The 22,594-nt window shown below is 35.5% G+C and overlaps 1 protein-coding gene across 1 annotated transcript in view; it reads right to left on the bottom strand.

Annotated features, from left to right (window-relative positions):
* LOC138939948 (homeobox protein aristaless) overlaps window positions 1-20,320 on the bottom strand; it is a 110,411-nt gene extending 90,091 nt beyond the window's left edge. The window contains exon 1 of the mRNA XM_070308316.1: window positions 19,731-20,320. Within this exon, the coding sequence (XP_070164417.1) occupies window positions 19,731-19,953 (223 nt within the window). The 5' untranslated portion in view covers window positions 19,954-20,320. The remainder of the gene's footprint in view (window positions 1-19,730) is intronic.
* Between the last annotated feature and the right edge of the window lie 2,274 nt (window positions 20,321-22,594).

Raw genomic sequence — 22,594 nt, 5'->3', positions numbered from 1 at the left:
AATTAATATATAAAAATGGAATAATAATAATAATAATAATATCGTAATATCGTTATCGAGTAAATTATATATTCACATACGTAGCTTTAATTATGTCGGCATAAATTCAATCATAAGTTTAACTTCGCTAGGTGTTATACATCCATTATGCGATCAATTAAATTTCATTAACGACACGGTACGCGAGAAAAGCGTAATTCGCCGATCGACGGTCAAAGAAATCGCCGAGCGTAACTTTCACGGATGCGCAAAATTGTGCGGCACGTCAAATTAAAACGTGCTACCGAATGAAGACGTGATTAATTACTACGAATGCGTATCATTTTTGAAGCGGCTCGCGTGCAATTCTCTCGCGCCCCGACTTTTATAATAATATTCTTAATTACGAACGACGGTGGGTATAAATTTATTCACTCGACGGAGTTATTAACGTCGGTTATCGTATATTTCATCGACAGTTTTATATTGTTGTGCTCGTTCGTGCCAGTCGGACGTTAGTAAAACACACAATAATCAAGCTTATACGCCAAAGCGTGTTATATCGATATAAAATCGATATAATAAAAATCAAACACTAATATTCAAGATTCTCCTAAGTTACTCGACTTGTCAAGTAAAAATATTTATTTAATATTACATCGCGAAGAATATTTTTTGTCTGACTAGTTTAAACTTTTTTCTTATAAATAATTTTTTTTAAGAAAGGAATTTATTTTGCATTATCTGATATTATTTTATTATCTCTGATAAAAAAAAAAAAAGATAAAAATGTAACGAGAAAGACCATTTTATATAAGATTAGTTGCGCGTTTTACCGTTACAAGAGTAGTTGCCAGTCTTCTGTTTTAACGATAAATGTATTTTTGATTGAGAAGCATTCCGTCGCGGAATTGGACTGTCATCGATCGGAAATAATTCTCCTCCCTGTTTTGCTGACATTTTACGCAGTTCCATTTAACGGGCGGATAGGTTTTAGCGCATTATCGCCGGTCGCTGCACCTATAGTCATTACCGCAGACAATTAGACACGATGACGAGACGGCCGTTATTCCTTTTTTTTTTTTTTTTTTACATTCTTTTAATAAAGACAGTACAGTTTCATAACCTTGGCAATGTGACGGCAAAGCGATAACGCGCGTCGATTAACGGTTAATAAAACGCGTTGCGAAAACAGAAATTGAATTTTTTGTAAATATATTTATTTGCGAAAGATAGGCACGATGACGTCGACAAAACGGCAAGAAAGGCGCGTTATCTTAATTTTGCGAATAATTCGTCACGGTCGGATCGCGAATAAATTTTTTCCGCGCTATAGTTAGCCGTTAGACTTAATGCCAATGCGAGAGGAATTCATAATGGATGAATGATGCCTAATGAGACACTTAATTGTATCTTATTTCGTCCGATGCTTACGAATGCATGTGTTTCAATCAAAACTGCCTCGTTTATGCGCAAGACACAATATGTTTCTCTTAAAGGCGCAAATCTCCATTCGATGAACATTAATAAAGAGATATCTTCATTTACGACGTAATTGTACTTATTCTCTAAATTTCGTCCATTGATTACAAATTAATATTTTCATCTATATCTGCTCTCTTCTCTTTTACCTCTTGATTAAAACATGCTTTCTTTAAGGAATTTAACATTAGGATTGTGAAAGCTAGTCACTGCCAAATTTTGAACGGTATTGTGAATGAAACTGTAGAGCCTCGAAATTTAATTGTGGACACGAAGAAAAATGATTGTGTTAGATATTACTTGAAATAATATTTTGCACACAATATACATGTATACGTATAATACATACATGATATCTGCTAGCACGCAAGCGTAACAGATTCACCATAATTTACTTTGGTGTTTTTATCTTATCTCTGGTTCTTTTCCTTCCATTAACTCAACAATACTAAAACAAGACATATCTCGACAAAATAATATTTCTCCTCTCATTAATCTCTGATGTAATTATTGTTCAATGTGATTACACATATATAAAGAAATTATAGAAAATTTACGTATCCACGGGCTAATGAAAAATCGTCTCTCTGTGTACCGGCAAAAATAACACGTCATTGTCGCTCGTTGCACCTTTTTAATGACGTAATGCGAAACGAGGGCGACAATTAGCGATCGAGTGTTCCTCCAAAGGACTAATTAGTGACCCATCACCGTGATACCTTGATGCACTAAGACCCGCGCTTTTATCGAGTGCGAGCTTTTCGTGGGACAGCCGGTAAATCATTATGAAATTATCTTCGCGCATAAAGTCGAGTCCATTTGTGCGTTTAAGTGGTTATCGCGTCGTAGCGCGACTCACGACGAGCGGACTGAATCTGGTTCCTGCGACGACCGACGCGACGGATCGTAACTTTATCGTTCGAAACAAATGACTCCGGTTGCCTCCGATAGCCTCCTGCGGGACGCAAACAAAAATGAACAAGGAAAAGAGCGTGTTAAAAAAAAAAAAAAAAAAAAAAAAAACGGGCACGCTGAATAGAAAAATATTATTTCTTTACTTATTGGATTTTTTCCATTTTCAATGCATGCTATGTAATATTTTGTCATATATTTAAAATACATTATCTTGAGAAATATATCATGATACTTATCTGTGAGAGAGATATTACATGATACTTTATCATATGCTAAAATACAATAGAAAATCTTTAGGCAATCATTGCCTACCAATACCAATTTGAGAAAAACAACTTCTTATATAACTAGCATCTAAAAACCAATTATCAAATAGCGAAATGAATGCTGTGAACACCATTGTTAGTCATAAGATAATGACGGTGCAAATGAAGAACAATTTAGAGAGGGATTGACTTTTAATTATATATTGCTAAACCTCGACATGTAATTACTAGCGATCACGTCATAGACACCAATCGAACTTTCGTCATTACTTTTTAAACTATTGGTATTTGTCAGAAGAGATTTAGACAAGAGATTATTTAGACACGTGTATCTTTGGAAGGAAGATCGATGCTTAGTGTGCTAAAAATAAAATTAATTAAAATTATGCTTCTCATTTGTTTTTAAGATCCAATATTCGCGAAATCGATTTGACGCATTAATATCGCCTCCGTATTTTAATTTTTCATACACACAGATATTAATATATTTTCTAAAAAATCCCAAGTTATTCTCTTTGATTAAAATTTTACTTTTCTTCTTAAGTCTGATTTTTTTAACAATTAACAAAATCGAAACATATACTCTTCCTCAGATTCGACACTTGGGTATTTATAAACTGCGAAACACCTATTAAAATATCTATCAATCGTGGAAACAAATGTAAGCGAGATTTCGTCGATTAATTTCTTTCACAGTCCAAAGTATCTCTCTCGTTGACGTATCTCATGTTGATAATCGACATTCGTACATCCGTCCATGACAGGCTGTACGCGCGCCACGCACAATCCACGCGCAAATAGACTCGTAAGCAACGGCGCGTATCGTACGTTGCATCTCATGTGCATGCGAGTACTATAGGCACTATGCGTGCGTGCGCGATTTAGATGCGAGAGCATTGCACGCGCGCGCGTTCGGCCTCTTTGAACTTCCCTGCGTGCGTAACTTACGCGGCCATGCTCTTCTATCTATGCGGAGAGCACTGTGCGCACTCTCGTTACACGACGCTTCAGACCTTCAGGGCTCTGATAACGATAATTAATGTTACCCCGCGTTGATTATCCCGCACGCGATATACGTCCGCCCCCTCTTTCATCATCTGCTCTCCCGTCTAATTCGCGCTTTTCCATCTCGGTACCCCGTGAATACCGCGCTGCCTACTTCGACAGTATATACTCCTCCGTCGCTCTTATTTATAACGTGCATCCTACTGAGAGAATGATGGAGAATCGATTATGTCTGCAAAAATTATTTATATTTGCACACTGCTCTCGTCAAAGAATTTTAGATATATATTGGCTTATATCGAGTTCTGTATTTTATTCTGTGCTTACTAGATTATTAGATTATTGCGTAATCATATGGAATTCTTGAATAAATCATAATGTTATAACGATCAATTAAAATTAGTATTAATAAATTTTAAATTATGCTACTATAATCTGGAAATAATTTTTTTAATTGATGATAAGGGAGAGATTGATTCCACGATTTAAATTTTGTGCATCGAAATACATAAACGACTAGTCGACCATCGTGGTCGCGCGAGATATTAAAGGGATATTCGATATTAACAAGGCGACGCCGCGCCGAAACGTTATGATAAGTGCGATTCGACGAGTGCCTCGAAAATCCAAATCGGACGAGCGCGCCACAGTGTTGTTTCTCCGTTTCTTCGTCGCATCGTCGATGCGCGAAATTAATCATGCGAGTTAAATTCGAAGAATCCATTAAGGCCGAGTTCGGCGACCCCGGATACAACCATATTGGCGATATCGTCATTAAGAATTTTAACGTAGGGACGGAGGAAGGAGCTGGGGTCTCGCGGTACGGCATTCATCAGGTGCGATTCTAATATGAAGCTAAAATCAAGCCGGTGGATCGCTTTTTAAAGGTAACTCTAGATCCTTCGACGGAAAAATTCTCGACTAAGAGCGACCGCGTTACAATCGATTTACGAGTAGTGCTAACTTTTAGTGGACCATCGCGTAAGTGGATCTTCCAGTGGTCTAATCATAAGTGCCTCTTCATTGCTGGTGCGTGCACCCGTCCGACAGATAGCCGAGCACCTTGATTAAAAAAAGAAAAGATGTATAGAGGTTGCCTGTTCTTAACCGATCAGGTCCGTCACGAACTAATAGCTTTCGCCCGGCCACGTGATTCATTCTTTGTTTCGCGTAAACATCCGATTAATGCATTTCGGGTTTCATATTTACTTCGATAGAATATAAATTATATCGGGAAATAAAAAGATAAAAAGAAATCCCGTTATCTACCTCGTAATAGTCAAAAAAGTGGATGTAAACAATGCGATAATGTTTAATTAAAGGAATTCTGCGTGTGTAATATTTATGACACACTTTTAGTATGTCAATCTGTCATTTGCAAATCTGCGATTTGCAAGTATGATTTACATTTAGTAAAAAAAGCCATTTTAAATGAATAAGAATAATATTAATGTAATAGCGTAGACTTCTTTAAATAGAACAAACCTGTCTAAAAGTAATAATTTAAACGCTATTGTTGTAGCACCGATATGAAAATTAGATGTATGCTTAGAGATGCGATATCTTTTTAATAGATACATCTTATTTAAATTCTTTACAGTCAACTATATTTCACGTTGAAGATTTATCTCAGCGTGTTAAGTCGCTCATGCGAAATGTAACACTTTGTGAAATGAAAAAATTAGATAAAAACACGTACTATTATTTCTCATGGATATAATTTAAAATGAATAATAATTATATCGAAATGCGAGTAAGAGACTCATATAAATACATCTAAAAAAAATACATCTTTTATATATAAGACGAGAGAGAAAATCAAATGCATTGTATGAAAAAAAGCAGGTGTAATTAATAAACAATTAGTACTATTGTTGTTATACAGATCATTTCTGTTTTGCATCGTGCAATTATTTCCAATCTTCATGATACAATTAATTAAATCTTGAGACAGAAAAAAAGGAATGACTTATTAAAAATATCGAACAAAGAACAACAAATTATTTTCAAACTTAAAATTAAGAACGAATGCATTTTAATATATTATTTAAATAATACACGATAACGCTATAAAAACTTATTGCAAAATATTAGAAAACATTGAATCTAAATTTTTTTCGATAAGTAATCTTATTGCTTATATACAAAAACTTACTTTCTCACAGAGATAAGAATAGCATTTTTTCGATTAAAATTATTGGAATATTTTCAGATAAAAAAATTAATGTATAACTAAAATAACAATAAATTTTGTCATGACGAATATAGACGTAATCGCTTTACTCTGTATATATAAATGACTTAAAAGAATAACAAAAGTTATACTAATAGTTTTATGTATTAATCGAACTATTTCTCTCTCTCTCTCTCTCTTTTTTTTTGCAAATAAACGATACGCATAAATTTCTGAAGTATGAAAATTTTATATTATTTTATCATTAATATCTTATATTTTTTGTTTTACCCCCCGCGAATTTTCTTATTTCTCGAAATGAGAAAGGTAAAATTTATAGCGCTGTTTGTTTAATTTAAACCAATAGAACTGCGCTCTGCATAAACATATACAAAAATACGCAGTATGAGCATCTGTGACGCATCTTCTATCGGGAACTGTTATCAGGGACGAAAGTAGCAGGGCGACTTCGTGGTAGGCCTCTCTATCTTAACTAAATTTACGGAAAACACTCGGAGGCCACCGTCGCCGGAATCCTTGTCCTGCCACCGACAAATGATCGGCATTCCTGGCATCCTCCCTTTCTCTCTCTCTCTCTCTCTCTCTCTCTCTCTCTCTCTCTGGTGGCAACTATAAGATTCTGACTCCGCGAGTGTGTTAAACTCGTGTTTCCTAATGGATTCTCGGAATCGTCATGCACATCTCCAATCATGTCCCTCCCTCAGGTTCACAACTCGGACGAGATTGAATTATCCTTATGTAATGCACTTTATTGCCAAGTCACGACGGTATTCTGCAACGGTTCGGTATCGCGATAACATGGACGCGGTGCGACATTTTAACAGGAGAAAATATATTTAGAGAGCGTTTTATTTCAAAATCGTGAGGTAAAATAAGAGTGTTCTATATAAGTTCGAGAGATCTTCGACGAGTTTTCACTTGCTATCTTTATTTCATGTAAGGATCGTCGATATGAATTTTAATGCACGTGAAAGCAACTAGAGATATGTTACGTAATAAGAAAATAAAATTTACGTGCGTATATGAAAAATTGAATTGCTAATATAATTGCACTTTGTGATATTTAATTACGCTATGTGATTTCACATTTAATAATATATCGGTAAAATTTGATATCACGTTAACTTTAAATGATTTATTTCGAGATAGTGTACAAATTATAGTTCATGACAACTTTATTGAACTAATTACTTTATTGAATAATATGATAATCTAATATTATTGCGAATCTAATGTATAATCTGTTACACATGATAAAAATCTACTTGGTTCATTACAATAATTAATAAGCTTCTTATCGCATAAATGCCAGTAATGAATTTCATGACTTCATTATTACGATACGGTTGTGACGGGAGAAATTTTCACAAGAGAAACATTCTTCGCGAATAAACTGAACGAAAGATTTCGAATAAAAAATTAATTTCATACGCGTGAAAAATAGGTACATGCAAATTATCTCTTTGTTAACGATCTTGAGAAAATTTCCCATAAGCGTTTACGAGATTCGAATGCACTGGTTCGCGCGGAAAATGTATTGCGAGGAGTCGAGTCTAGTTTAATATTGAATGCGTTCTTTGTCATTGTTTCTACCGTACGACTAACGTAGACTCACCTCGTCCTTCGTTTCTGACGCGGAACTAATGGCGATACCGTGCGGTGACGAAAGACGGAACGACAATGACGACGAAGAACTTTCAGTGCCGTTTCTAAGGATACAGATCGCCGTACAGTTCGGTCACGATGATGAGGACGATGGCAATCCGATAAAACCGATGGCAGCGATGTAACACCTGCGCCTATTGTGGATGATTAGAGGGCAGGCCGAGGTATATCGCGAAAGATTAAAACTCTCATTCAACAACGTGTGATAAAAGATAAAACTGTCATCGCGGCTAATCGAGCGGCGTATGCGAAAAGAAATGAGTTAACATGCAAAAAATTGCAAAAGAAATGTGTCATATAACTGGGTCGGCAATGCGAAAAAACTTTGCATTTTAACTTAATATTAACTTTTATTCATGGATGACTTGATGGATTAACATTTTGGATAATACGCATGTTTAGTTATGATCAATTAAAATTAGCAATTGTAAAGAGGTAAATACACAGTATATATGTTAAACAAAATACTTTTCTCATTGTTATCTATAATATTAATGTTTTGATAGATAGCGTCTCTTATTTCTTTTCTTAACTATGTTAAATTTTTTTTATATTTATAGACGTTAAAGTCAGATATATAATCATTTGTGATAAATCATAATTTTATCTGTCAAATTTTAAATTGCAGAAAGAAAGGGAGAAAGAGCGTGTAAATCGGGATCGTAAATAATATTATCCTTTCGAATGAATAAAATAAAACTCGTATAACATGAAAACAAATAATCGTGGAATGGGTGAAATGATCGTGGGGAAAAATAAAAAGAGCGGGTTCGGCGAATAAAACAAGCAGTCAAGTGCAATTGATCTGCCGGATGGCGGCAGAAAAGAAACGACTATTCCGATCCGTCGAAGCGGATCAAGAAGCGATGCAAGAAACGATAGAAAATTCAGAATAAAATTATCAAGATACAAATCGCAATATCATAAGTAGATAATACATTGTCAATGTTAGCTCGTTAACGTCTGCGTTGGAACAAGACGCTGTACGATGATATATAATTTATTCCAACGCGTGTGTTTAACGCACATTATCCTCTGTCTATTAATTCGATTAGGGGAAAAAAAAATTGAAAAAATATCATAATATATTATATTATATTTAAATCAGACATAATTTCACGCGAGTGAAAATCAGACAATAATAATTTGTACTTTCAAGATAGCAGCTTCACGCCTGCCATATTTGGTTTAGAATCCGTTTCGCGCGCATGTCGTGTCACCTAAACAATACCGAAATTTGAAAACAACACCGCAAGCATATCTTTGCAATTTATCTCGGTGATATCTCGCTGTGTTACGCTGGCTTCTTCATTCTGTTTTTTCGTGTTTCACAGAACGGAAGGTAGTTTCGGCTGTAATTTCGGTCGGTCATTAAGACACGCACCTGCCGATAATCTAAATAATCTCTTCGAATAGCTAGATCTGATAATACTATTACTGTTATTCGCGTAACGACGTGTCGTGTTGTGGCGCTTTAATGATATTTTAAATGGAAAATCCAACCCCGAAACAACTTATAATTCGTTAACGAACATTTTTCCGTTTGTCGATGAATTATAAGTATGTAATTATAAAAATTTTATTTTTGATCATCAATTATTTATCAAGTATTTATCTTATTTTTTTAATACTATGGTTTTGAAAAATAATAAAGTTGCTGATAATTTGAAAATATATTTGAATATATATATATATTAAAAAGTATTTTTATATAACAATGTATTTGAGTGTTACATTATTATAATATACATGCACACACGAGAAACGTTGAAATGATAATTTATAAATGTTTTATAAATCGCACTATTGAAATATTTCAGGCATTATTTCAAAACGGAACATAATTGGTTTTAGTAATAAACTAAGCTCTATAAAGCACACGATAATATCAGAATTAACTATTATTTTCAGAAAGTATAATATGCAAGATAAATATTGTAATTTTTTAAATTGTAGCGTGTAATATTTATGCGGTAATTACTGTATTTATCTATTCGTAAAAATCTGCATGTAAAAAAATATGCCTACGGCAAAGTTTAATTTGCGCGAATGATCGCTCTTGCCGTCCGTTGAAATTTTATGACTCTCCGAAACATCTGACGATTTATCACCCGCCGATTTAGAATCGAATGAAATAGTAAACGAGCATGTTCTCTATCTTCCTTTCTTCCTTCGATTCTTCGTACCAACGATTCGCTTATATCAATTAGCGGAATTTCTAATTGGTACTCCGTTCCGATGCGCGTGTCTCTATGTTCCTCCTTTCTCTCCTTTCATAGTATCCCGACTCCGTGGAACAGGTTAACGAGGTGAACATTTTACGTTTTGATATTTACTTCGGGCCCGCCTTGGATCTGGTTTTATTGAGTCATATATCAAAGCTTCGGAGCCTGAAAAAGCCTGAAAAGGGGTAGAAAGATTGGCGCGCGCGCATTCGCGAATCGACTGACGGAGTTCTCGCTTTCGAGAATTATAAGAGTTTCGTCGCGTTTTTTCGGCGAGATTGCTTTAAACTTCTGATTAGGTTTGATTGGGATATTTTGCTGAAATTTGAATTTGCAGAATTTTTTGCTTTAACATTTATTCATTTGCGAATCAATAATTTGCATATATAGATGTCGATGCTATTTTAATTTATCGCAGAGATCGTTAAATTTACTTCGTTGGAATATAAATATATATATTTCTTTTTCTGGTATTTTTTTTACATACGGTATATTTAATTTGAAGGATTTGTTTTTGGATGCAACTTGTAACATCGCTCGATATAGCGAGAACGCGCCTTCATTTTTTTTTTTTTACGCAATTCGAGATTGAAACATCTCTAACATGATGCGAGGACAAATTTCGAGACGAGATGAGAGCAGAGAGGAGAATAAGGACGAACCGGGGGCTCGTTCTCTCGGCGGAGCGTGGGTTTGAACGCGGCGCGCGCCCCGCATTCCAATAAATAACGAAACAAAGGAGCTGCGAGACCCACCCCGCCCCATCTGGCCCCGACACCGGACGCGCCCGCCGCCATATTTACATCCGATAACGAGCCGCCGGCAGATATTTACATTTTTAATAGCATAAACCCACAGAGCCCGATCGTTTCGCTCATGGCAACGCTTTCCTTTCCGCTCTTCTTCTCACTCCTCGCCTTTCCCCTCAATCCCCATCCTCATGACCGGTCGCCATCAACAACCCCACCGCCGACGCCATTTATTAGCCTTAATTGATCGAAAGGGGTCTCCCTCGCGTACTCCCCTTCTCCTCCTCTCTTTTCATCTTTCTATTCCCCTCGCGCGAGCCGGTTTGCATTTTTGTCCGAGACGAAATTTCATTAGGCCGAGACGAGGAGAGGAAACTAAAGGGTCGGAGGGGGTTGTTTTTACCGCGCAGCATATGACGCCGGCGCCTTCATAACGATTAGGACCGGCGGCGAGTTTAACAGGTGATACCTGCGCGCTCGGGACGCGTAGATTGCCCGTGACCGATCTGTTTTACCTCATCTCGGGATAAAGCTGAGGGGAACGCTCGCCGATCGCTGGAAAATACCTGATTATAGGAAGGCGGGGAATTCTTGCGAGTAATTTTCCTACATTAATTAACTACACATATGTGTACAAGATATCTCGCGATAAACGATATCAATATTATACATACAGGATGATCAAAGCTGCGAGAAATTTAAGAGCTTACACACCACTTATTTAAGCGAATAGAACAAGTTTTATTAAATACCTTCGTGTATCCATAAAATATTATAATTTAACTCCTGTGTAAATAAAAAATTTTGAAATCTACTTTCCGCGACAAAAATTTCAAATGTCTATAAAAATCGAACGATGTCGTGTAAGAAAATTCGCTATAACAATAATAAGCAATAACGAATGCAAGTAAATTGTCTCGTCGATCCGTGAAATATCTTTGACCCTCCGCGCTCACGTTAGAACAATTAAATTGATAATTGGGCGATCGTTATGCAACAAAGGCAGCCTTTAACTCATCCAGACCGCGGGTAGGATATAAATTGTTTATGGAAGCTAGTTAGTTAGTATCGGGAAGGGTGGCTGCACCGCTCCGGTCATGGACGAGCCGCGCTCATCCTGGGAGGGGTTAATTGGATGGAGTGTTTGCGCCCGCAATTAGCGATTAGCAATTTCTTCCTACGTGAACAGATAGGTGGGAGTGAGGCTTTGGCTGTTTCGGACCGACGGAGCGATTAATGAGCCAATCGGCTAATAACGCGTCACGCAAGAATACGCGGTAACCGTTTTGCGTCGCGTTACCGTTTGCGTTGTACATACGATATTGTGTTGCCATTATTATCTCTCTCTTTCTTTTTATCGACTATTGGCCCTTGCCATATCGTCATTCCCACGAGGGTCGTGAGCTCGTTAACGGATTACGACGCGTATTTCGCCTGCATTATTCGAGCCGTTTCGGGAACGGAATCAAGTTAGAGTGAACGAATATTTAATTCGAAAAACATCAGCAAGAAAATTGTGCATCCGTGAGATCGGACAAATTCTATATGTAGACATACGGTACTTTCATAATTATTGCAAAAAAGTTCTGCTTATATGTACAATATATATGTTTCTATTAAATCCGACGCGCCATTCAAGTTAGAATTTTAATAATACAATACTTGTCGAAATATTACATAAGCATGATGTAATAAACATGATGTAATAATTTCAATCAGAAGTGAAACAAATTTCTTGCTTAATTATATTATATGTGTATCCAATAGAATGCTTTGCAATATTATTCCATATCGATAATTAAACAATCTCTACAAAACTTGTCAACAAATTTACATTGCGGTGATATCAATGTCAAATTCATCAGGTCGCCGCAGATCGAAAGTTTGCGCAGCACATCCTTCTCGTCCGTACAATCTAGGATCTCGATAATTGGTCTTACGGAGAGAACGATCACACATTTAATAAATAAGCGAAACAAATGATCGCCACAGAATCGTACGTTAAATTCGTAGCGTCGTCTTTCGTTTATCCGCCAGTCTAATAAACTCTCGCGATACATCGCAAATCACGAATACCTTGTGTTCGGCGAAGGGTTGCGGGTGATGCTCGAAAGGATCATGGATCTGCGCCCGCGAGAGGAGCAGCCAAGAAACCGAACCCGCGTGAAATATATACATATATGTATATATATATATATGTGTGTGTGTGTGTGTGAAAGAAAGACCCGGTGCGGGATTAAGCTCCGCTAATTGGTGGCGAGGACGAGCTGGTGGCGAACGCCTATGGCCGCCACCACCGGCTCTCCATGGCCCGGGTAATTCCGACTAATTTATTTGATTGCGCCAGTGTGCTCGGCTCTCTTCGCCGTAATAAGATTCGCCCCAGCTCTTCTCTCCCCTTTACCTAAGTCGCCTGGGCAGTCCAACCCCCGCCGCCAAGAAAGTCAAGAAATCCGCGGGCGCTCCCCGCGTTTGATCTTCGAGACAATTTCGAGCTTGAACCTTGAGATCGTGCGTGAACGTCGTTTGTTCGATTCGCGAGATACTTGACTTGTGGACGATAATATGTAACTATTAATTGATAGTTTTAAGAGAGAGAGAGAGAGAGATGCATGTAAGTAAATACTAATTAAAAATCTTCCCCTAAAATATTAATCTTATTGTTCGAACAGTAAGGAAAAAATAATTGTTAAGCATCAGATTAATTTTACATCGAGATATAAATGTACCTTGTATTTTGAATATTTTATTTTAAATTATTGTAAACGATATTACTTAGTGTTTGTTTCATTCTTGATTCTCGATCATATCGATTATTAATCGCCGCATTTAAACAATTTTTATCTTTATTGATTGATTTATAAAAATTTTTACAATGCTTTTCAAATAAATTCTTTTCTTCAATCTTCATATCATTTTCATACGAAAATTTCATCGAAATTTTGATTAATCTCTCTCTCTCTCTCTCTCTCTCTCTCTCTCTCTCTCTCTTTATCTCTATCTCTCTGTCTTTTAGTGAATAACTAATTTGTAACATTTTAAGAAATGGCAATTTTGCAATTATTTTCTTTTACATATGTAATTCAACATGCATATATGTTATACATTCATGTCATATCCTGCTTCTTTCTCTTTTTCGATAACGAATGAAAATGCCAATTTTCTTTCGGAATACTCGACAGTTTTTTAAAAGAATCGAAGGCACATTCTTGTCGCGCACACAGATCCGCAAATATACGTGCGTGTGGGTTTCAAATACATTGTAAAACTCCTTTTAATAACAATGTCGCTCGTAGTTAGTACAAGTGGGCGGGAAGTTAGTTAGCTAAGAGACCGTAGTTATTCGATGGTAGCAAAGGAGCAGAAAAAGAAAGAGAATGAGTTAGAGAAAGAGAGAGAGAGAGAGAGAGAGGGGGGACAGGAAAAGGGTGAATGCTAATAAAACACAATTAGCGACTCTACCAGACCGACCAATCAGCGGATACCGTGGCTGTGTATGCACGCGTAAGACCTACGCAGAATTATTTACAGCCTGACCAATACTTATTATTGCCAGAAATCTTAGTTTTTGCAATTAGTTGCTGGAATCCGTGGAAGTCAACGTTAAAACTTTCGAGAATCATTCCGACTAGTATTAGAGAATCCGATGAACGGATTTATAGGACTTGAAACGTTTGTCGGACTTAACTAACTCTGAATTTTATTCAATATGTTTCATCTTTCCCGAAGAAAGAAAAAAGATAAAATGCTATAAATGCTTATCGTTAATATATCATACATGCGTTTTATATAAAATGGCATATTTCGATAACTCATGTTTAAATAAGAAGAGACTTGATTATTTTTTATTCAATAAGAGAGATAAAGTTCTCTTTTCTCTAAAAATATATATACTTGAAAATATAAACGTTAATTACTTGACAAGATCCTATGAAAATTATTTAACAATTAGTTCGTAGAAAATTAAAAATTCATGCATGAAATTATGATATGCACGTACTACACAATTCATTACACAATTTTTTCCTATAATGTTTACATCAAATTATATATAATTATATTTATTACAAAAAATACTCCGATGACTTTATCAAATGAATTACATGTCTCTCGATTATTGATTTTCTTAATCAAATGCAAATTTAATTCGAGTGCCCTAGAGTGCTTGTCTCGCGCGTACTTACAATCATTGATGATTATATCTTTAGCGATGACATCAATCGCGCATAGTATTTGCTGGATTATTTACCACTGAAAATTATATTTTTACATTTAATATATTTTAGTCGACAAATTTATTATATTACACAATAAATAATAAGAGAGTTATCATTATTAATTCGTTATCTAGTAGATAATTCTCTTACATTTTTTTAGAAATCATAAATTACATTTTGATTATTTTTGAAAATTTTATCACTTTTTTAGCTAAATAAATTAACGAAATAATTAAAGATACAGTGATATGATATACATATCGTTACTTTGTTATGGAAAGAGAGATGCTTGTATTTTTTGTGAATACATTGTAACTTTTGAGGAATTAAACGGAAAATTATCGGCGTATCTATTGAGACGATAAATGTCTCGTAATTCCATGCAATTATATATAGAGTCACTAATTTCAATAGAAAATTAGTAAGCACGCGGGATTGTAACGTTTCCAGGACGATGAAATTTTAAACGCAGGGGTGGGTCGTTTCTGTAATGGAATAACGGGAATCGATGGGAGGATAAAGACGTAGCTTACCTCCGGGGCACATCAACCCTCCATGAAAGCCAATCGAGCACGAACAACTACCCTTAATCGCGGAACGCCATTGGTCCGGAGTTACCCCAATTCTATTACACCTTCTGTCATGGCCATTTATAGCATTTAATCGACCAGACAGGATCTCGTAACATGGCGGTGATAAACCAGCTCGTGCACATGCCATCTCACTCCTCTAGACACTTTTGTCATTAAATAGAAAAGCCAACATTTGCAATTTCAGGCTACCTACGAATACACGAGCGTTCCAAGTACCTTAAGTCATATTTTATATTTCGATTATATTAATTATCTAACAACAAAAAAATATAGAAGAGAAGAAAATAATGAAGAAAAATAATTCTATTTTAAATGACATTTTAAAAATTAATAATTTCGGTAAAACAGAAAATTTCTTTGTCTCGATTGCTTTGTTTTGTTAAATTGTTGACATTTCATATCATACGAAGTTTTCGATTAAACGAAGATTATCGATTAATATGAAGTTTTAAAAACATCTATAAATAAATCTAAAATATACATAATTATCCCCGTCAATTGTGTATGGATAACTCGAATCATTAGTTTAGAAAAAATATTTTTTATCGACTTCGACAGTAATTATTTAAGTAAAGGTAAGTTTTTTAAAACACATTTTTAGTCGCTATACCGCGGTATGACCAACTATTTTAGTCTGCTTATCTATGCGTCTGCACACGCGCGCCGCTAATTATTTATATCCATTTTCTAATATTTACCTACAAAGTATGCAAGAGAGCGCGTTAATAATACCGATGCGGCATTAATGTGGCGATAATAATACGGTTTCGTTCTCTTTTCGAACGTTGACGACAAAAAAATAAACCGAAAAGTTGTTTGCGGAAATTATTTCTAGAATAAGCGACGATAACTGCATCAAGGAGAATACACGGTGTTAAATATGCAAACTATTATTGTAGCTTCGATATACTTCTTGTGTTAAATTTTTAGACATAAAGTGTATATATAATATATAATAATATGTTACATTTTTTTTTTGATCTGAAAATGCCTTAGCGTATCAATAGATTTGGATACAAATTTTTTACTTCTTTTTCAAAGTACATAGTAACGATTATCTTTTAAAATACAATTACGTGTCAACTTTTTTCTGCTTAGAATTTGTTAAATATCGCCATGACTTCATTAAATTAGCAATTCTTATTTCGTACGCTTATTTGTATCCACGTGCTTATTTGTAATATAATTCGTTTTACATATATCGTAAACTTGATGGGGTCGAGTCATTTGCAACCATGCATATGGAAACGCGTTGAAAATTAACGACTCGCTGTCTGGGAGTAGCACAAGGTAAACATTAACACGTCTATGTATCTCGACTTTTTAAATAAAAAACGTCATGGTTATATAAATATGTACGACAATGCACAATTAAAACAAAAATTAATATATATAGTTTTAATTGTATTATATTAATAAAATCTACTAATTTCTGGGGCTGCGTTACTGAAACGAGATAATATTGTCGCCCAATGCCTTCGTGTAAATTAATACCATTGGTCTTACTTATATTACATTACGCGCGTGTGTAATTCGTTAATCGACGCGATATCTTGTTAATTACACGATAACAAGCCGATAGTTCATAGATTCGCGGGGAGAATGAGATTCCGTTATCGCGCGAGCTCATTTCGCTTTATCGGCCGACGACTAAATGGTAATTCGTTATTTATTCGCCACCGTAAGAGAGTCGAGTAATGCGCGTTATCATTGCCGGGCACATATTTTGCATATCGGCCAACTAGAAACTTGGCCGGTTAGCGCTTTCCCGTTAGTCCCTCGCATCGTGCCCTCGAATTTTTCTCGTCGTTCTTCTAAATCCTACAGATACTTGCGACACGCCGTATTAATATCGAAATGACAAAAATATAAATTTAATAGACATATATTTTCAGAGATAGATATTTTAGATTTTAGTATCGAAGATCTAGAATCTGCTGTAAAAATGTAGCATTTTATTCAATTTTATTTGTTAACAAAGTTAATAAATAAAATTGAACACAAATATTATAAATATGTATAATTTATATTTGTTAACAAAGATCGCGTTTAACGTATTATGCAAGAGAAATGAGAATGAAATAGCGTCAAACAGAGGGGTGGAAGAGAGAGCGGTGAGAATATCAGTTATTTTTCAGAGATTTTTTTGCGAGCAATTTGCGAAAGAGAGAGAGAGAATGAACTCTAATGGTGATGTAATAATTCGCTCTATACTCCGGATCTCTAATTAGGCATCGTCTCAATCACGTATTTATCTGCACCATCGATACGTGTCAGCAATAACGACAGCGATACAGTTTTTGCTAGATCCATGGGCGGACTAATTTCGAGTTAATCGCGATCTTACCGATTTTAAATGCGCCTTAATTAACTCCACTGCTATTATAAGAGCGGCCGGTTTTTGCTGAATCTTTGGCACAAAAGGCACTCGTAGCGAAAAAGTAAACCTCGGGATCGGGATTTCTCAAGCCCCCGGAATGTCGTGCGGTTTTGATCGAGGAGAAATAGAACTGATCATCCTTTGAAAGCCTAGTGTCGCGATCGATCTTGATTTTATTTCTCAATGTTTCTTTCCACGGAACTTAATAAAAATATTCGCGCGTTTCCGTGAATTGATATATTATTACGCGCGAAAATTTTTAATTATGATATCTTCAATATATTTTTAAAAAATTTTATTTATTTATAAATCATTAAAATAATTACGAAAATCGACACAATAATTTTTGTTCTATAAACATTACATTACTGAGTTTTTTTTACTATCTATTTATAAATATTATATTACATTTCCCTCTCTATTATTCAATATTACATTTTGTATATTAAAAAAATTATGATTTTTTTTTCACGATTACAAGCGTTACAACTCGGAGATTTATCTCGAGTAAACATGTATCATACATATATTATACGAGATCTGTCATTCAGATTATTCCGATATGTCATTGTAGATAAGGATTCCATATCAACTTGTATAATCAACTTGTAGAATGAATTTTTTCGTGCGACGATAAATTATATAGATCATGCTAATAATTACGCTTCCAACTTAATCAACTCGATAATTAACTTGCCTATCAGATTTAGATCTGTTTTAGAACGTGATCTGTCACGTATCATAGCATATTCATTTATTCATATCTACGAAGCAATGAAATTCATCCAAAACATATTAATAATATTCTTACATACAATTATTTCTTTTTCTCTTATATATATATATAATACAGGTAAAATTTACTACACAGAGAGAAAAATTTCTTTGGATTTAATAAATTTTGTTGTAACCAAAGAAATATAATGCTTGAAATAGTCCAACCATACTAATGTTTGAAGTAACAGATATGATTGTTTGATTTCCAAATAATATATTTATTTATTTCAAATAAAATAGTTTTTGAATGAATTTCATTTTTTCTTCAACTTAAACAATTATATTATTTTCTCAAACAATATTCTTCTTTTATTTAAAAGATTCATTATATTGCTTTTAACAATTTAAATAAATCTTAAAACAAGTTAGATAAAGTTAAATGGCACATTACTGCATCTTTCTAATCAAATCTTTGAAGCATCTTAGGACATAGCATTTAGAAAAATTTAATTTTACTTATTCGGAATTTCTATCCGAATAAATGAATATCGGACATTTATCTGTCCGATTTTCCAAAAATCAGTTTTATTATCTGAATTCTTTTCTATAGAGATCGTATCACAAATGAAACTGATAGAAATAATTGTTAAACGTTATTAGCCGCATTTTGCAGGCCTTATTCATATACTCTTATGACAGAAACTTGAATACGAGTATAGTGAAATATAGTGCGTTGCATAACTGTAAGCGAATAAATTATACTATTCCAAATAATAGTTATTTTTCCGTCAAACAACATGGTTTAATGCAACGAAACCATTAAATTTTTTATTCAACAAAATAATATTTCGTATAAAATTATATTTTTGTAATGAAACAAATATAAGTCAAACAAATAGATATATTAAATTTAAAGAAACCTTTTTCTCTGTGTATGCCTAATTGTCACATATTACATGTATTCTTGTAGTTGATCTGTTGTTAATCTCTTTTATAACTTTTCGAAGTAACTATGCGCACATTTTTTTTTTTTTTTTTTTTTTTTTTTTTTTTTTTTTTTTTTTTGAGAAAAGGAAAAAAATAGAAAAGATAATAAATTACAACATAAAGATATTAGATAGTTAGCTTTAGAGATACAGTAGAAAATCCGAAAGAGATACATTTTCGCTAAAAATATATTTGATACGATAAGCCATCCCTCTATGAGAAATTGTGTAATAAAAATATATTTTGGATAAATATAATATTTATGAAAAATTTAATATTTATCAAAAATATTTCATTTCCGATTTTTATGCGACGGATTATAATAATTCTAAGTGGGATTATCTAAGGAGACTCACTTGGCGAACGCTCGTTGTCCTGCGCGGGTAATTCCGCTTCCTCGACGTTGACGAGGCTGCGGATGCTGAAGACGCTCTTCGCCACTCTGGTCTTTTGTATATCACCAACGCCGTCCGTGGCTCTTCTAGGCGTCGTGCTGAGATCCATCGTCGATAGTCGCTCAATTTTCGACAGCGAACAGAGGGAGGACTCAGGCACCTCACATCCTCTCATCGCAGGCATCGAAATCGTGCCGTCTTCACCGTCGGCAGCATCTTCGTCCGCGCGACCTCATTAAACGACGCACAAAGTATCCGCTTATTAAGAAAGCCGCGATTTATTTGCACCTTCGTCCTCCGTAATTTTATCGATACTCGAGTTCGATGCCACTTAATATATTGTATAATACTCAGCGTGATATACTTGGTACTCGTAGGATTTAATTTATAGATGGACAAAATTTCAAAGTACTTTGCTATACGTCGTCTCGCACTTCTTACTTTACTTTTTTTTTACAGGATATTGTTATAGCGGTCTTTCTCAGATCTCGCGACAAGTCAATGACAATTCAATTTCCGTCGAAACTTTTCTGTGAAAAGTATTTGCTCGTTCGAGCTTATCACAATCGCATAAACTCAACTTTACGAGAAAGCTACTCTCGTTTCTCCATCCGAATCGTAACGTATGTCGCGGATGCGCGCTTATTGTTAGCTTAGATAATAGATTGTCATCAGTTCGTCGCGATATCTCTGGGATTTCGACGATAACTCGACTTTTTAACTGGTAAACGGATTTTTTCCGGGTAACAGACACAACGATTACGTATCATCACATATCGACGATCGTATTTATTTCTTTCCGTGATCGATCTGGAGATCGATTATCTTCGATCACCTGTCCGGTGATTGCCTCTTTTACGCCGCACTAATGTTTTCCCGCGATTCGCGCTACCACGCGTCGGAGATTGTTTTCTTCCCGCGTTTACAACAATTCGATAAACTCTATCCTCGATTAATGATCGACGCAAATGTCGCGCTTCCGTTTCCGACCGAGAGTGATCGTCACCGTTCAAGAATGCTTCTCGAGGCTATCGAATCATCGAGTAGCATATTATCAATTCCGTCGATCGGCATGTTATCACGTTGATTGCTATCGGGAGCGCGTATCATCGCAGACTGGCAAACCGCGCGTGTCGCGCAAAAACTATTCTTGTCAGGTTCGTAAACACTCGCTCACGCACGCATGTTTCGTATTCAGAGAGATCGATGAACTTTTTCATTATTTACATGTGCTCTTCTTAGTAAGTAACTTCTTGTTTTGTTTACGAATCGCGTTTACGAAGAAAGTTGCCTTTCGCGCAATTATTTTCGGAGCAACGAAAAAAATCAGCCGATGACACCTTAACACGTGCTATCGTGACAGGAGAGCCGGAAGATCTTAATCTGCAGCACTGTTTAAAATTTGACAGCTTCGGCAAAGGTTTTCACAGGAACACACCGGAATCACTTTGCACACAAAGTTTGATTGCGATTATATGAAACTGTGAAAGTATCTCAAATAAACACGAGTGCGCTGATTCTTTGTCGAAGAAATTCCTCATGCTTGTATCGTGCATATTTTATTTACTACAATGTTCACGATTAGTCTATAATAGATTAATAATTAATCTTGACATTTATCAAAACTCTTCGACATAAAATAGAAATCAGTCGAGAAATTGTAGAAATCTGCGTCATTATAAGTGTCCAATTAATAATCGCGATGTAGACTCCGATATCTGTAATTGAAGTCACTTTCTTCGATTTATCGTGTCTCTCGACAGATCGAAAAGTTCTGATATCTTTAATGATAAGTTCGTGTGGATATCATATCCAAATGAAATATACTGATTCTTCCTCGCTGATTACTTGCAGAACAAAATAAATGTCCATTATATGTTTGATTAACTTCGCAAATCAGCATCAACATTGCAGCGATATTCTCGAAAAATTGAAATCTGTTATCACTCAAGCATTTCTGTCTCATTACAGTTTTAGGATGTCATATAGATGTTATATCCATGTATCTCGGGACACCCTGATCTTCCTAGAACCGATTACTCACGTTGCAACGTATATCACATACACTTGTCTACTAAGTTTTTGAGTTCTATCACGTTTTAATGCGTTCGATTTAATCGACGAACGTCGCCGATATCTCGTATAATAACCCTCACTGATATCTCACGGTCTCACATAGAATCGGTCTGACAATGAAATTGACAGTTCGAGAAGCGAGAGCGAGAAGCCTTAAGCGCGCGCCGCGGCACACGCGTATCGCGAACTCCTGGCCGGCAATGTGCGCCGCCGCGTTCCCTCCACTTCGAGGAGGTCGATCGCTCGCCACGTTGCCCCAAGGTGATACCAGGTGGGAATAGAGGGGAAGGTGTGATGAGAACCTGCGGAACGCCTTTGTGGAACAAAATGGAGTTGAACGCAGATGGAAACCCCGCCCATAGGGATCCGCCCGCGTCGAGAAGGATTGACGGACCGACTCTTCTCTTTTGGACGGATGCTGTTCTGATGAGGAGACTCCGATACCGAGCCCGACGTGCTTCACGTGTGTTCTCGGATATCCCGTGTTGTATTTCGTTTCGATAATTTTCAATGAGAAAAAAATTATTGTCTTCAGCGGCCTGATTTTGCGAATTAAAATCAAGGTAAAGAATACTTGTCGCAATAGTAATTGACGTTAGACGGATATTGACTTTTTTATAGATTTTTTTATACGTAAAAATTTCACTCCCTTCATTTTACGTCTATAAATATACGTGAAAATTTAAACTTAGTATTAAGCGGAGAATGCGAGTTGAATTTAAAAGATTTTTTTTTGCAAATGTTAAAAC

The sequence above is a fragment of the Polyergus mexicanus genome, unplaced genomic scaffold (genome assembly GCF_030449975.1).
Source record: "Polyergus mexicanus isolate NDT 795.1 unplaced genomic scaffold, iyPolMexi1.0 SCAF_15, whole genome shotgun sequence".
Taxonomy (NCBI): domain Eukaryota; kingdom Metazoa; phylum Arthropoda; class Insecta; order Hymenoptera; family Formicidae; genus Polyergus; species Polyergus mexicanus.
Note: the sequence above shows the minus strand (reverse complement) of the source record. Positions and strands in the feature narration are given on the sequence as shown.